Source organism: Streptopelia decaocto (genome assembly GCF_964273445.1).
Source record: "Streptopelia decaocto genome assembly, contig: HAP1_SCAFFOLD_471, whole genome shotgun sequence".
Lineage (NCBI taxonomy): Eukaryota > Metazoa > Chordata > Aves > Columbiformes > Columbidae > Streptopelia > Streptopelia decaocto.
Genome location: NW_028115213.1, coordinates 27,998 through 41,311, shown reverse-complemented (window position 1 = coordinate 41,311; position 13,314 = coordinate 27,998). Strand labels below are relative to the sequence as shown.

Here is a 13,314-nt window from a genome sequence, read left to right as displayed (position 1 = left end):
CCAAAACGGGGTGTCCCCGCATCCCCGCGTCCCCACCTCGTGCCGCGGCCTCGCGGAGCAGCCGCCGCGCCGCCCGGCACCGCCGCCACGTGTCCTGGTCCAGCTCGGCGCCGTAGGTGCTCACCCACTCCTCCAGTGTCCCCAGTGGTGTCAGACCCTGCGGGGACAGCGGGGACATGGTTGGAACACGCGCTTTTCATCCCTTGGAAACACCCGGAGCGTTTTGGTGCTGCTGCTCCTCACCGGGCTGCACCCATTGGTGTTACACACCAGTTATAAGACTAATGCACCAACATTGCAACCACAAATTCGATCAAATTCTTCTTTAGATTGGATAATAGGAACAATTTCTTCCCCAAAGGGCTGTGGGGCATTGAACAGGCTGCCCAGGGCAGTGCTGGAGTCACCAGCCCTGGAGGGCTGGACAGACGGACATGAGGTTCTCAGGACATGGGGCACTGCCGGGGTGGGTTATGGTTGGACTCCATGAGCCTGAACATCCCTCCCAACTGAAATGATTCTACAATTCTAAGCGATTTATGAAGAGATTGAAGAGCACCGGCCATAAGGCAAGAAAAGCCTCCCCTATATCACAGAATCACAGGATGTCAGGGGTTGAAGGGACCTCAAAGCTCATCCAGCACAACCCCCCCATGGAGCAGGAACACCCAGCTGAGGTTCCACAGGAAGGTGTCCAGGGGTTGGAATGTCTGCACAGAAGGAGACTCCACAACCCCCCTGGGCAGCCTGTTCCAGGCTCTGCCACCCTCACCCCAACAAGTTGCTTCTCCTCTTCCAGCGGAACCTCCTGTGTTCCAGTTTGCACCCGTTGCCCCTTGTCCTGTCCCTGGTTGTCACGTATGTGGGTTAGAAGGGGGTGGTCAGTAGGTCAGAGAGGTTCTCCTGCCCCTCTACTCTGCCCTTGAAAAAGGGTTTAGTTCAGATACCATCAGGATATACATGGGGAACTTATATATAATACATATATAATATGTGTAGCCGCACCACCCTGAGAACACCTGATCTCATGTGATCTGGGAAGCTCAGCAGGGTCGGGCCCGGTCAGTACTTGGATGGGAGACCTTGTGGCCAGGAAGCCAATGGGACCTGGGGCAGGTTAGAAGATGGGGGTCAGTAGGTCAGAGAGGTTCTCCTGCCCCTCTACTCTGCCCTTGAAAAAAGGGTTTAGTTCAGGTACTATCACGATATACTTTGGGAACATATACATACATACATATATGATATATACAGCCATACCACCCTGAGAACACCTGATCTCATGTGATCTGGGAAGCTAAGCAGGGTCGGGCCCGCTCAGTACTTGGATGGGAGACCACGAGGGAACAGCGGGTGCTGTGGGCTGAGCCAGCACTGGCCCTTGTGGCCAGGAAGCCAATGGGACCTGGGGGGGGTTAGAAGGGGGTGGTCAGTGGGTCAGAGAGGTTCTCCTGCCCCTCTGCTCTGCCCTGGGGAGACCACACCTGGAATCTTGTGTCCAGTTGTGGCCCCTCAGTTCCAGCAGGACAGGGAACTGCTGGAGAGAGTCCAGCGCAGCCACCAAGATGCTGGAGGGAGTGGAGCATCTCCCGTGTGAGGAAAGGCTGAGGGAGCTGGGGCTCTGGAGCTGGACAAGAGGACACTGAGGGGGGACTCATTCACGGGGATCAATATGGAAAGGGGGAATGTCAGGAGGATGGAGCCAGGCTCTGCTGGTGACAACCAGGGACAGGACAAGGGGCAATGGGTGCAAACTGGAACACAGGAGGTTCCACTGGAAGAGGAGAAGCAACTTGTTGGGGTGAGGGTGGCAGAGCCTGGCCCAGGCTGCCCAGGGGGTTGTGGAGTCTCCTTCTGTGCAGACATTCCAACCCCTGGACACCTTCCTGTGGAACCTCAGCTGGGTGTTCCTGCTCCGGGGGGCTGCACTGGATGAGCTTTGAGGGCCCTTTTCCCCCTAATCCTGGGATTACGTGACCCCTGGGGACCCCCCGGGCCAGGCTGGACGTGCTCTGGGTGCCGATGTCCCCAGGGTTGCACGAGGTGACCGTGAAGGTCCCTCCAACCCAAACCATGGATGTGTTCACCCCTATAGGGACCTTGCGCTGGCTCTACCGCGGGGACACACTGGGGACGGAGGGGACCCCCCTGGGGGGTAGAGGGTTTGGGGGTCGTGGTCCTCGCAATGGGGACCCCGCGCCGGCTCGGTGTCCCCGCGCTGTCCCCTCACCTTGGCGTTGCGGGCGGTGACCGAGGCCCCGTGGCTCAGCAGCAGCTCGGCCACCTCGAAGTGGCCGCAGGCCAGCGCGTCGTGCAGGGGGGTGATGCCCTCGCAGCCCGGCCCCCCCGGGTCGTCCCGCGCCGCCCCCCGCTCCAGCAGCAGCCGCACGATCTCTGGGGGGAACATGGGAGGGTTTGGGGGGGCTCTGCATGAAACTGGGGGGGTTCCCGCTCCTGGGGGGCTCTGCATGAACCTGGGGGGGTTTCCCACTCCTGGGGGGCTCTTCTCATTTCTGGGGGGCTCTGCCTGTTTCCAGGGGGGTTTCCACTCCTGGGGGGCTCTGCATGAACCTGGGGGGGTTTGTCCACTCCTGGGGGCTCTGCATGAACCTGGGGGGGTTCCCACTCCTGGGGGGGTTCCCACTCCTGGGGGGGTCTGTCTGCTCTTGGGGGACATTTCCCACTCCTGGGGGGGGCTCTACCTGTTTTTCGGGGGGGGGGGGGCATTTCCCACTCCTGGGGGGCTCTGCATGAACCTGGGGGGGCTCCCACTCCTGGGGGGCTCTGCATGAACCCGGGGGGGTTCCCACTCCTGGGGGGCTCTGCATGAACCTGGGGGGGGTTTCCCACTCCTGGGGGGCTCTGCATGAACCTGGGGGGGGTTTCCACTCCTGGGGGCTCTGCCTGTTTCCAGGGGGGTTTCCACTCCTGGGGGGCTCTGCATGAACCTGGGGGGCTCCCACTCCTGGGGGGCTCTGCATGAACCCGGGGGGGGTTTGTCCACTCCTGGGGGGCTCTGCATGAACCTGGGGGGGGTTTGTCCACTCCTGGGGGGCTCTGCATGAACCTGGGGGGGGTTTGTCCACTCCTGGGGGGCTCTGAATGAACCCGGGGGGGTTCCCACTCCTGGGGGGCTCTGCATAATCCTGGGGGGTTTGTCCACTCCAGGGGGGCTCTGCATGAACCTGGGGGGTTTGTCCATTCCAGGGGGGCTCTGCATGATCCGGGAGGGGTTCCCACTCCTGGGGGCTCTGCATGATTCTGGGGGGTTTTACCACTACTGGGGGGCTCTGCTTACTCTTAGGGGGGTTTGTCCACTCCTGGGGGACTCTGTCTGTTTCAAGGGGGGTTCCCACTCCTGGGGGGCTCTTCTCATTTCTGGGGGGCTCTGACTGTTTCCGGGGGGGGGGTTCCCACTCCTGGGGGGCTCCGCCTGCTCTTGGGGGGGTTTGGTCATTTCTGGGTGGGGGTCCCCACTCATGTGGGGGTTCTGCCTACTCTTACAGGGGTTTGGTCACTCCTGGGGGGCTCTGCCTGCTCTTGGGGGGGGGTTTTCCCACTCCTGGGGGGCTCTGCCTGTTTCAAAGGGGGGTTCCCACTCCTGGGGGGCTCATTTCTGGGGGGCTCTGCCTGTTTCCCGGGGGGTTTCCCACTCCTGGGGGGGCTCTGCTTACTCTTAGGGGGGTTTGTCCACTCCTGGGGGACTCTGTCTATTTCAAGGGGGGGGGGTTCCCACTCCTGGGGGGTTCTGCCTGCTCTTGGGGGGGGTTCCCACCCCTGGGGTTCCACCCACTTCTGGGGGGGCCCCTGCCCCCCAACTCACCCAGGTGCCCGTGGTTACAAGCCTCATGCAGGGGGGTCCAGCCGCAGTAATCACGGGGGTTCAGCGGGTGCCCTAGGATTCAAATAAACGGGGTGGGGGGGTGACAATGACCCCAAGAGGTTGTGGGGACCCCCAAGAGGTTGTGGGGACCCCCCGGCGCCAGGGGGGGTCGTTGTCACCCACCTGGCCCAGCAGCAGCCGCACGCGGCGCAGGTCGCCCTCGATGCAGGCGCGGTGCAGGGGGGTCTCCCCGCGCTCGTTGCGACGGAGCCACTGCTGGAGGGGGGGGGGGGGTCAGGGGGACACCCCCACACCCCGCTTTGGGGGTGGGGGACACCCCCCCATAGCTCTTTTTGGGGGGGAGCCCCCCTCCAAGGCTTTTCTCTTTGGGGAGGGCAGGGGAGGAGTGAGGGCACCAGTTTGCGGGTGGCAGGGGAAGGGGGACCCCCCATTTTGGTGGTGTCGGGGGAAGGGGGAACCGCCCCATCTTTGGGTACCAGGAGAATGGGGGGAACCCCCATATTTTGGGGGTGTCAGGAGAAGGGGAACCCCCATATTTTGGGGGTGTCAGGGGAATAGGGGGAACCCCCCCATCTTTGGGGTACCAGAAGAATGGGGGGAACACCCCATTTTGGGGGTGTCAGGGGAAGGGGAACCCCCCCATCTTTGGGGTACTAGGGAAATGGGGGGAACGCCCATTTTGGGGGGTGTCAGGGGAAGAGCGAACCCCCCCATCTTTGGGGTACCAGGGGAATGGGGGGAACCCCACATTTGTCAGGGGAACAGTGAACCCCCCCATCTTTGGGGTACCAGGGAAATCGGGGGAACCCCCATATTTTGGGGTGTCAGGAGAAGGGGGAACCCCCATATTTTGGGGGTGTCAGGGGAAGGGGGGGAACCCCCCCATCTTTGGGGTATCAGGGGAATGGGGGGAACCCCACATTTTGGGGGTGTCAGGGGAAGGGGGAACCCCCCCATTTTGGGGGTGTCAGGGAAATGGGGGGAAAGCCCATTTTGGGGGTGTCAGGGGAAGAGTGAACCCCCCCATCTTTGGGGTACCAGGAGAATGGGGGGAAGCCCCATATTTTGGGGGTGTCAGGGGAAGGGGGAACCCCCCCATTTTGGGGGTGTCAGGGGAAGAGTGAACCCCATCTTTGGGTTACCAGGGGAATGGGGGGAACCCCCCATTTTGGGGGTGTCAGGGGAAGAGTGAACCCCCCCATTTTTGGAGTACCAGGAGAATGGGGGGAAAGCCCATTTTGGGGGTGTCAGGGGAAGAGTGAACCCCATCTTTGGGGTGCCAGGGGAATGGGGAGAACCCCCCATTTGGGGGTGTCAGGGGAATAGGAGGAAAGAGGGAACCCCCATATTTTGGGGGCGTCAGGGGAATGGGGGGAAACCCCCCATTTTGGGGGTGTCAAGGGAATAGGAGCGATGAGAGAACCCCCATATTTTGGGGGTGTCAGGGGAAGGGAGCACCCCCCATTTTGGGGGTGTCAGGGGAAGGGGGAACCCCATATTTTGGGGGTGTCAGGGGAATAGGAGGGAAGAGGGAACCCCCATATTTTGGGGTACTAGGAGAATGGGGGGAACCCCCCATTTTGGGGTGTCAGGGGAAGGGGGGGAACCCCCAAATTTTTGTGGTGTCAGGGGAATGGAGGGAACCCCCCATTTTAGGGGTGTCAAGGGAATAGGAGCGAAGAGAGAACCCCCATATTTTGGGGGTGTCAGGGGAAAGGGAGAACCCCCCATTTTGGGGGTGACAGGGGAAGGGAGAACACCCATATTTTAAGGGTGTCAGGGAAGTAGGGGGAAGGGGAACCCCCCCACTTTGGGGGTGTCAGGGCAATAGGGGGAAGGAGGTATCCCCCATTTTGGGGTGTCAGGGGAGGGGGAACCCCCCCATTTTGGGGTGCTGCCCCCAGCACCCTCACCTTGCGGCTCTGCCGCCGCCCGGGGACACTCTTGGTGTAACCATCCAGTTCATCCTCTGCAAGAGCCCCCCCATGAGAAAGAGCCCCCCCAAAACCCCTCAGAGCCCCCAAAACCCCTCTGACCCCCCCGCCAGGGCCTCCCAAACTCCCCATGACACCCCCAAACCTCCCCAGACCCCCTGTGACCCCCCCAGCCCATCCCCATAACCCCCAACTCTCCCCAAAACACGCTTAGACCCCCCCCAGGACACCCCCAAACTCCCCTAAAACCCCCCAGGACCCCCCCAAACCTACACAGAGCCCCCCCCCAGTCCCGCTCCAAATCCCCTGGGACACCCCCAAACTCCCCTAGACCACCCCATAGCCCCCCCAAAACCTACAGAGAGCCCCCCCAAAACCTCCCCAAACTCTCTCAACCCCCCCGCCGGACACCCCCAAACACCCCCATAGCCCCCCCAAATCTACACAGGGCCCCCCACGTCCCCCAGGACACCCCCAAACAACCCAGAACACCCCCATAGCCCCCCCAAACCTACACAGAGATCCCCCCAAACCTCCTTAAACTCTCCCAAAGCCCCCCAGGACACCCCCAATCTCCCCTAAAACCCCCCAGAGCCCCCCAAAAACCCCCCAAACTCTCTCAACCCCCCCACGACACCCCCAAACACCCCAGAACACCCCCAAGCCCTCCCAAACCTACACAGAGCCCCCCAAACTCTCCCAAAGCCCCATAGGATACCCCCATACTCCGCAGGACACCCCCCATAGCCCCCCAAACCTACACAGAGCCCCCCAAACCTCCCCAAGTCCCCCAGGACAGCCCCAAACCCCCATAGAACACCCCTGAGCCCTCCCCAAACCTACACAGAGCCCCCCCAAAACCTCCCCAAGTCCCCCCAGTACACCCTAAACCCCCATAGAACACCCCCCATAGCCCCCCCAAACCTACACAGAGCCCCCCCAAACCCCCCCAAACTCTCCCAAACCCCCATAGGACATCCCCAAACCCCCCTAGACTCCCCGAGAGCCCCCCAAACCTACACAGAGCCCCCCCCAAAACCTCCCCAAGTCCCCCAGAACACCCCCAAACCCCCATAGAACACCCCTGAGCCCTCCCCAAACCTACACAGAGCCCCCCAAACCCCCCCAAACTCTCCAAACCCCCATAGGACACCCCCAAACCCCCCTAGACTCCCCGAGAGCCCCCCAAACCTACACAGAGCCCCCCCTAGACCCTCCCCAAGTCCCCCCAGGACACCCCCAAACCCCCATAGAACACCCCTGAGCCCTCCCCAAACCTACACAGAGCCCCCAAACCCCCCCAAACTCTCCCAAACCCCCATAGGACACCCCCAAACCCCCCTAGACTCCCCAAGAGCCCCCCCAAACCTACACAGAGCCCCCCCCAAAACCTCCCCAAGTCCCCCAGGACACCCCCAACCCCCACAGAACACCCCCAAGCCCTCCCCAAACTTACACAGAGCCCCCCCAACCCCCCCCAAACTCTCCCAAACCCCCATAGGACACCCCCATACTCCACAGGACACCCCCCAGAGCCCCCCCAAACCTACACAGAGCCCCCCCTAGACCCTCCCCCAAACCCCCATAGAACACCCCTGAGCCCTCCCAAACCTACACAGAGCCCCCCCAAACTCTCCCAAAGCCCCCCACGACACCCCCAAACACCCCAGGACACCTCCCATAGCCTCCCCAAACCTACACAGAGCCCCCCCCAAACTCTCCCAAACCCCCATAGGACTCCCCCAAACCCCCCTAGACCCCCCCAGAGCCCACTGACCGCTCTCGGTCAGCTCCAGCTCGCTCTCCTGCCCTTCGCTGCTCTCCTCCTCCTCCTCCTCGGTGTCCCCCCCCGTGTCCCCCCCCAGGCGGGCCATGGTGAGCGCGGCCCCGGCCGTGTCCCCGTCCCGCAGCTGCAGCGCGTGGAGCTGCCGCAGCACCTGCCGCTGAGGAGCAGGAGGATGCGGAACGTCAGCCTGGGGGGTTATGGAGGGCTGGGGGGGTTCTGGGGGGTTCTTGGGTCTATGGGGCCTCCCTGGGGGGTTCTTGGGGTGCTAGGGTGGGGTTCTTGGGGCATTTGGGGGCTCATTGCGGGGCTGGGAGGGGTTTACTGGGGGGCTGGGGAAAGTTCTTGGGGTGCTGGGGGGGTTCTTGGGGTCCTGGGGGGACCTTATTGTGGGGCTGGGGGACTAACTGGGGGCTAATTGGGGTGCAGGGGGACTAATTGGGGTGCTAGGGAGGCTTCTTCAGGCATTTGGGGGGTTCTGGGGGTTCTTGGGGTGCTGGGGGGCTCTCATTAGGGGCTGGGGGGGTTCTTGGGGCATTTGGGGGCTCATTGGGTGGCTGGGAAGGGTTTACTGGGGGGCTGGGGAAGTTCTTGGGGTGCTGGGGGGGTTCTTGGGGTCCTGGGGGGACCTTATTGTGGGGCTGGGGGGTTTATTGGAGTGCTGGGGGACTAACTGGGGGCTAATTGGGGTGCAGGGGGACTAATTGGGGTGCTAGGGGGGCTTCAGGCATTTGGGGGGTTCTGGGGGGTTCTTGGGGTGCTGGGGGGCTCTCATTAGGGGCTGGGGGGTTTCTTGGGGCAATTGGGGGGCTCATTGGGGGGCTGGGAAGGGTTTACTGGGGGGGCTGGGGAAGTTCTTGGGGTGCTGGGGGGGGCTAATTGGGGTGCTGGGGGGGTTCTTAAGGTCCTGGGGGGGACTTGTTGTGGGGCTGGGGGGTTTATTGGAGTGCTGGGGGGCTAATTGGGGGCGCTAATTGGGGTGCAGGGGGACTAATTGGGGTGCTAGGGAGGCTTCTTCAGGCATTTGGGGGGTTCTGGGGGGTTCTTGGGGTGCTGGGGGCTCTCTGGGGGGTTCTTGGGGCATTTGGGGGCTCATTGGGTGGCTGGGAAGGGTTTACTGGGGGGCTGGGGAAGTTCTTGGGGTGCCGGGGGGGGCTAATTGGGGTGCTGGGGGGGTTCTTGGGGTCCTGGGGGGGCCTCATTGTGGGGCTGGGGGTGTTTACTGGAATGCTGGGGGACTAATTGGGGGCTAATTGGGGTGCAGGGGGACTAATTGGGGTGCTAGGGAGGCTTCTTCAGGCATTTGGGGGGGGGGTCCTTGGGGTGCTGGGGGGCTCTCATTGGGAGGGGTTTACTGGGGGCCTGGGGAAGTTCTTGGGGTGCTGGGGGAAACTAGTTGTGGGGCTGGGGGGGTTTATTGGAGTGTTGGGGGGGCTAATTGGGGTGCAGGCGGTCTAGGAGGGGTCTTGGGGTGCTAGGGGGGCTTCTTCAGGCATTTGGGGGGGCTCTGGGGGGTTCTTGGGGTGCTGGGGGGCTCCTTGGGGAGCTCTCATTAGGGGCTGAGGGGACTTCTTGGGGGCCAGGAGTATTTATTGGGGTGCTGGAGAAGTTCTTGGGGTGCTGGGGGCCTAATTGGGGTGCTGGGGGTGTTGGGGTGCTAGGGGGGTTCTTCAGGCATTTGGGGGGGTTCTGTGGGTTCATTTGGGGCGGGGGGGTTCTTGAGGCATTTAGGACAGCTCATCAGGGCACTGGGGGGGCCCAATGGGTCCCTGGGGGGGTTCACTGGGGGCCGGGGGAGACCATTGGGTCCCTCGTCGGGGGGGGGGGGCATTTGGGGCAGGGGGGGCTCTGGGGTTGCTGAGGGAGTCACTGGGTCTGGGGGGGGTGGTTCTTGGGTCCCTGGGGGGGCTCATCAGGTCTCTGGGGGATTCTTGGGTCTCTGGGGGGGTTCTTGGGTCCCTGGGGGGGGCTCATCAGGTCTCTGCGGGGGTTTCTTGGGTGTCTGGGGGGGGGGTCAGTGGGTCTGGGGGAGCTTCTTGGGTGCCTGGGGGGGTCACTGGGGCTGGGGGGGATTCTTAGGTCCCTGGGGGGGCCCATCAGGTCTCTAGGGGGGTCAGTGGGTCTGGGGGAGCTTCTTGGGTGCCTGGGGGGGTCACTGGGTCTGGGGGGGATTCTTGGCTCTCTGGGGGGGTTCTTGGGTCCCTGGGGGGGCTCATCAGATCTCTGGAGGGGTTTCTTGGGTGTCTGGGGGGGGTCAGTGGGGCTGGGGGGGATTCTTGGGTCCCTGGGGGCATCAGTGGGTCTGGGGGATCTTCTTGGGTGCCTGGGGGGTCACTGGGGCTGGGGGGATTCTTAGGTCCCTGGGGGGGCCCATCAGGTCTCTAGGGGGGTCAGTGGGTCTGGGGGGGTTCTTGGGTCCCTGGCCGGGGGGTAACTGGGTCTGTTTGTCTCAGAAAGGGGGGGTCCCCATCCCTGTCCCCCCCACCTGCAGCCGGGGGTCCCCAGCACTCTCGGCTCGAGCCAGCGCGGTGTCCAGGCAGGAGCGGAGCTGCTCTGGGGGGGTCCCGGCCTCCCCCATGGCCAGTGCCATCCGCAGCCACGTCCGGCCCTCCTGGGAACACGGGGGGGTCACACCGGGCCGGGGGGGGGACACGGAGACCCCCCACAGGGTCCCACACCAGCCATGGACCCACAAGCGATGGGGGATCCCACTCTATGAGTCCCCGCAGCACCTCAAGAACCCCCCCCAGCACCCAAATTACCCCCCCCCAGATCCCCGCCAGCTTCAAATAAACCCCCTCAGGGATCCTCCATCCCCTGATGAACCCCCCAGGGCCCAAATGAGCCCCCCCAACACCCCAAGAACCCCCCAAATTCCCCAAGAAGCCCCCCCAGAGCTCCCCCCATCCCTCAATGAACCCCTCAGCACCCCAAGAAACCCCCGAGCCCCCTGAGACACCCAAAAAGCCCCCAGACAGCCCCCCCCAGATCCCAATAAGCCCCCCCAAGGTGCCAGGTAGCCCTCCCAGCACCCCAAGAATCCCCCCCCAGGGCCCAAATGAGCCCCCCCAGGGCCCCAATAAGCCCCCCAAAAGCCCCTAATTAACCCCTCCAGGGCCCCAATGAGCCCCCCCAGCACCCCAAGAACCCCCCAAATTCCCCAAGAAGCCCCCCCAGAGCTCCCCCCATCCCTCAATGAACCCCTCAGCACCCCAAGAAACCCCTTGAGCCCCCCCAGACACCCAAAAAGCCCCCAGACACCCCCCCCCACATCCCAATAAGCCCCCCCAAGCTGCCAGGTAGCCCCCCCAGCACCCCAAGATCCCCCCCCAGGGCCCAAATTAGCCCCTCCAGGGCCCCAATGAGCCCCCCAAAAGCCCCTAATTAACCCCTCCAGGGCCCCAATGAGCTCCCCCAGCACCCCAAGAGCCACCTCCCAGGGCCCCCCAGGGCCCAAATGAGCCCCCTCAGCCCCCAAAAGCCCCTAATTAACCCCTCCAGGGCCCCAATGAGCTCCCCCAGCACCCCAAGAGCCACCTCCCAGGGCCCCCCAGCGCCCAAATGAGCCCCCTCAGCCCCCAAAAGCCCCTAATTTACCCCTCCAGGGCCCCAATGAGCTCCCCCAGCACCCCAAGAGCCACCTCCCAGGGCCCCCAGGGCCCAAATGAGCCCCCTCAGCCCCCAAAAGCCCCTAATTTACCCCTCCAGGGCCCCAATGAGCTCCCCCAGCACCCCAAGAGCCACCTCCCAGGGCCCCCCAGCGCCCAAATGAGCCCCCCTCAGTCCCCAAAAGCCCCTAATTAACCCTTCCAGGGCCCCAATGAGCCCCCCCAGCACCCCAAGAGCCACCTCCCAGGGCCCCCCAGGGCCCAAATGAGCCCCCCCTCACCTCCAGCGCGTCTCCGCGGTGCAGCGCCAGCTCCTCCCGGTAATGCTGCAGCGCCCGCGCGTGGTCCCCAAGGTCCCCAAAGGTGGTGGCCAGGGACACGTGGATCACGGCCACTTCCCCTGGCGGCCGCCCCAGCGTCTGTGCCAGCCCCAGCTGCGCCCCCCCGGGGACCCCCTGTTAGTGGGGACACCCCATGGGGACACCCCCAAACCCTCCTGTGTGTGTCCCCTGGTGTCACCTGGCGCTGGTAGCACTGGACGGCGCGGTCGAAGTCCCCGTGTTTGGAGAAGGTGTCCCCAAGCTGTTCGCAGAGGGACAAAGCCACCGCCGGGTCCCCCGCCTCCTCCAGAGCCTCCTGCAGCCGTGTCACCTTGGTGGCTGCAAGGGGGGGGACAGAGGGGACGTGGCGGGGACACCCAGAGACACCCCACAGGGTGGGGGGTGGTGTCCCCTCAAGTGTCACCTGGGGGGACACTGTGCCCCTGGGGACACTAGAGCATTCCTGAGGACATTGTCCCACTCCTGGGGACACTGTCCTACCCCTGGGGAGATCACCCTGCCCTTGGGGACACTGTCCCACCCCTGGGGACACTAAGCCATTCCTGGGGACATTGTCCCACCCCTGGGGACATCACCCTGCCATTCGGGACACCATCCCACCCCTGGGGACACTGTCCTGCCCTTGGGGACACTGTCCCACCCCTGGGGACACTAAGCCATTCCTGGGGACATTGTCCCACCCCTGGGGACATCACCCTGCCATTCAGCACACCATCCCACCCCTGAGGACACTGTCCTGCCCTTGGGGACATTGTCCCACCCCTGGGGACACAATCCTTTCCCTGTCCCCTTGTGTCCCTTACCTGGACTCGCACAGAACAGGGGACAGAGCTGGGGGAGCCAGCAGCCCCTCAGGCCACTGTCCCTCCCCTGGGGACATTGTCCTGCCTCTTGGGACACTGCCCCACTCCTGGGGACATTATCCTGCCTCTAGGGACATTGTCCTACCTCTGGTGACACTGTCCTACCCTTGGGGACATCACCCGGCCCTTGGGGACACTGTCCCACCCCTGGGGACACTAAGCCATCCCTGTGGACATCAACCTGCCCTTGGGGACACTGTCCCTCCTCTGGGGACACCAACGCGTCCTTGGGGACACTGTCCCATCTCTGGGGACACCATCGCGTCCCTAGTGACCCCAGGAGCTGGTGCTGCCAGGGTGGCTGGGCTTGTCTCACCCTTGGGGACACTGTCCCTGTCCCCAACTCCCTGTCCCTGTCCCCAGCTCACCGTATCGCAGGCAGGAGCCACAAGAGCTGGCGCTGCCAGGGCTGCCGCGCTCGTCCCACCCCTGGGGACACCAACCCTCCCGTGGGGACCCTGTCCCACCCCTGGGGACACCGAGTCGCCCCTGGGGACACTGTCACTGTCCCCAACTCCCTGTCCCTGTCCCCAGCTCACCGTATCGCAGGCAGGAGCCACAGGAGCTGGCGCTGCCAGGGCTGCCGCGCTCGTCCCACCCCTGGGGACACCAACCCTCCCGTGGAGACCCTGTCCAACCCCTGGGGACACGAAGTTGCCCCTGGGGACCCCGTCCCACCCCTGGGGACACCGAGTCGCCCCTGGGGACCCTGTCCCTGTCCCCAGCTCACCGTATCGCAGGCAGGAGCCACAAGAGCTGGCGCTGCCAGGGCTGCCGCGCTTGTCCCACCCGTGGGGACACCAACCCTCCCGTGGGGACCCTGTCCCACCCCTGGGGACACGAAGTCGCCCCTGGGGACCCCGTCCCACCCCTGGGGACCCTGTCTCTGTCCCCAACTCCCTGTCCCTAACTCACTGTATCGCAGGCAGGAGCCACAAGAGCTG

At 63.9% G+C, this 13,314-nt stretch overlaps 1 protein-coding gene across 2 annotated transcripts in view; it reads right to left on the bottom strand.

Annotated features, from left to right (window-relative positions):
- Positions 1 to 13,314, bottom strand: part of TONSL (tonsoku like, DNA repair protein) — a 30,348-nt gene that overhangs the window by 12,688 nt on the left and 4,346 nt on the right. Inside the window, exons 8-16 of one of the 2 annotated variants that reach the window (XM_082077524.1) lie at positions 11,686 to 11,825; positions 11,448 to 11,600; positions 10,044 to 10,169; positions 7,553 to 7,718; positions 5,755 to 5,810; positions 4,004 to 4,096; positions 3,821 to 3,893; positions 2,228 to 2,391; positions 37 to 157 (exon numbers count right to left, since the gene is read on the bottom strand). In XM_082077524.1, coding sequence (XP_081933650.1) covers positions 37 to 157; positions 2,228 to 2,391; positions 3,821 to 3,893; positions 4,004 to 4,096; positions 5,755 to 5,810; positions 7,553 to 7,718; positions 10,044 to 10,169; positions 11,448 to 11,600; positions 11,686 to 11,825 — 1,092 coding nt within the window. The remainder of the gene's footprint in view (positions 1 to 36; positions 158 to 2,227; positions 2,392 to 3,820; positions 3,894 to 4,003; positions 4,097 to 5,754; positions 5,811 to 7,552; positions 7,719 to 10,043; positions 10,170 to 11,447; positions 11,601 to 11,685; positions 11,826 to 13,314) is intronic. The other variant, XM_082077525.1, reaches the window with a different exon arrangement.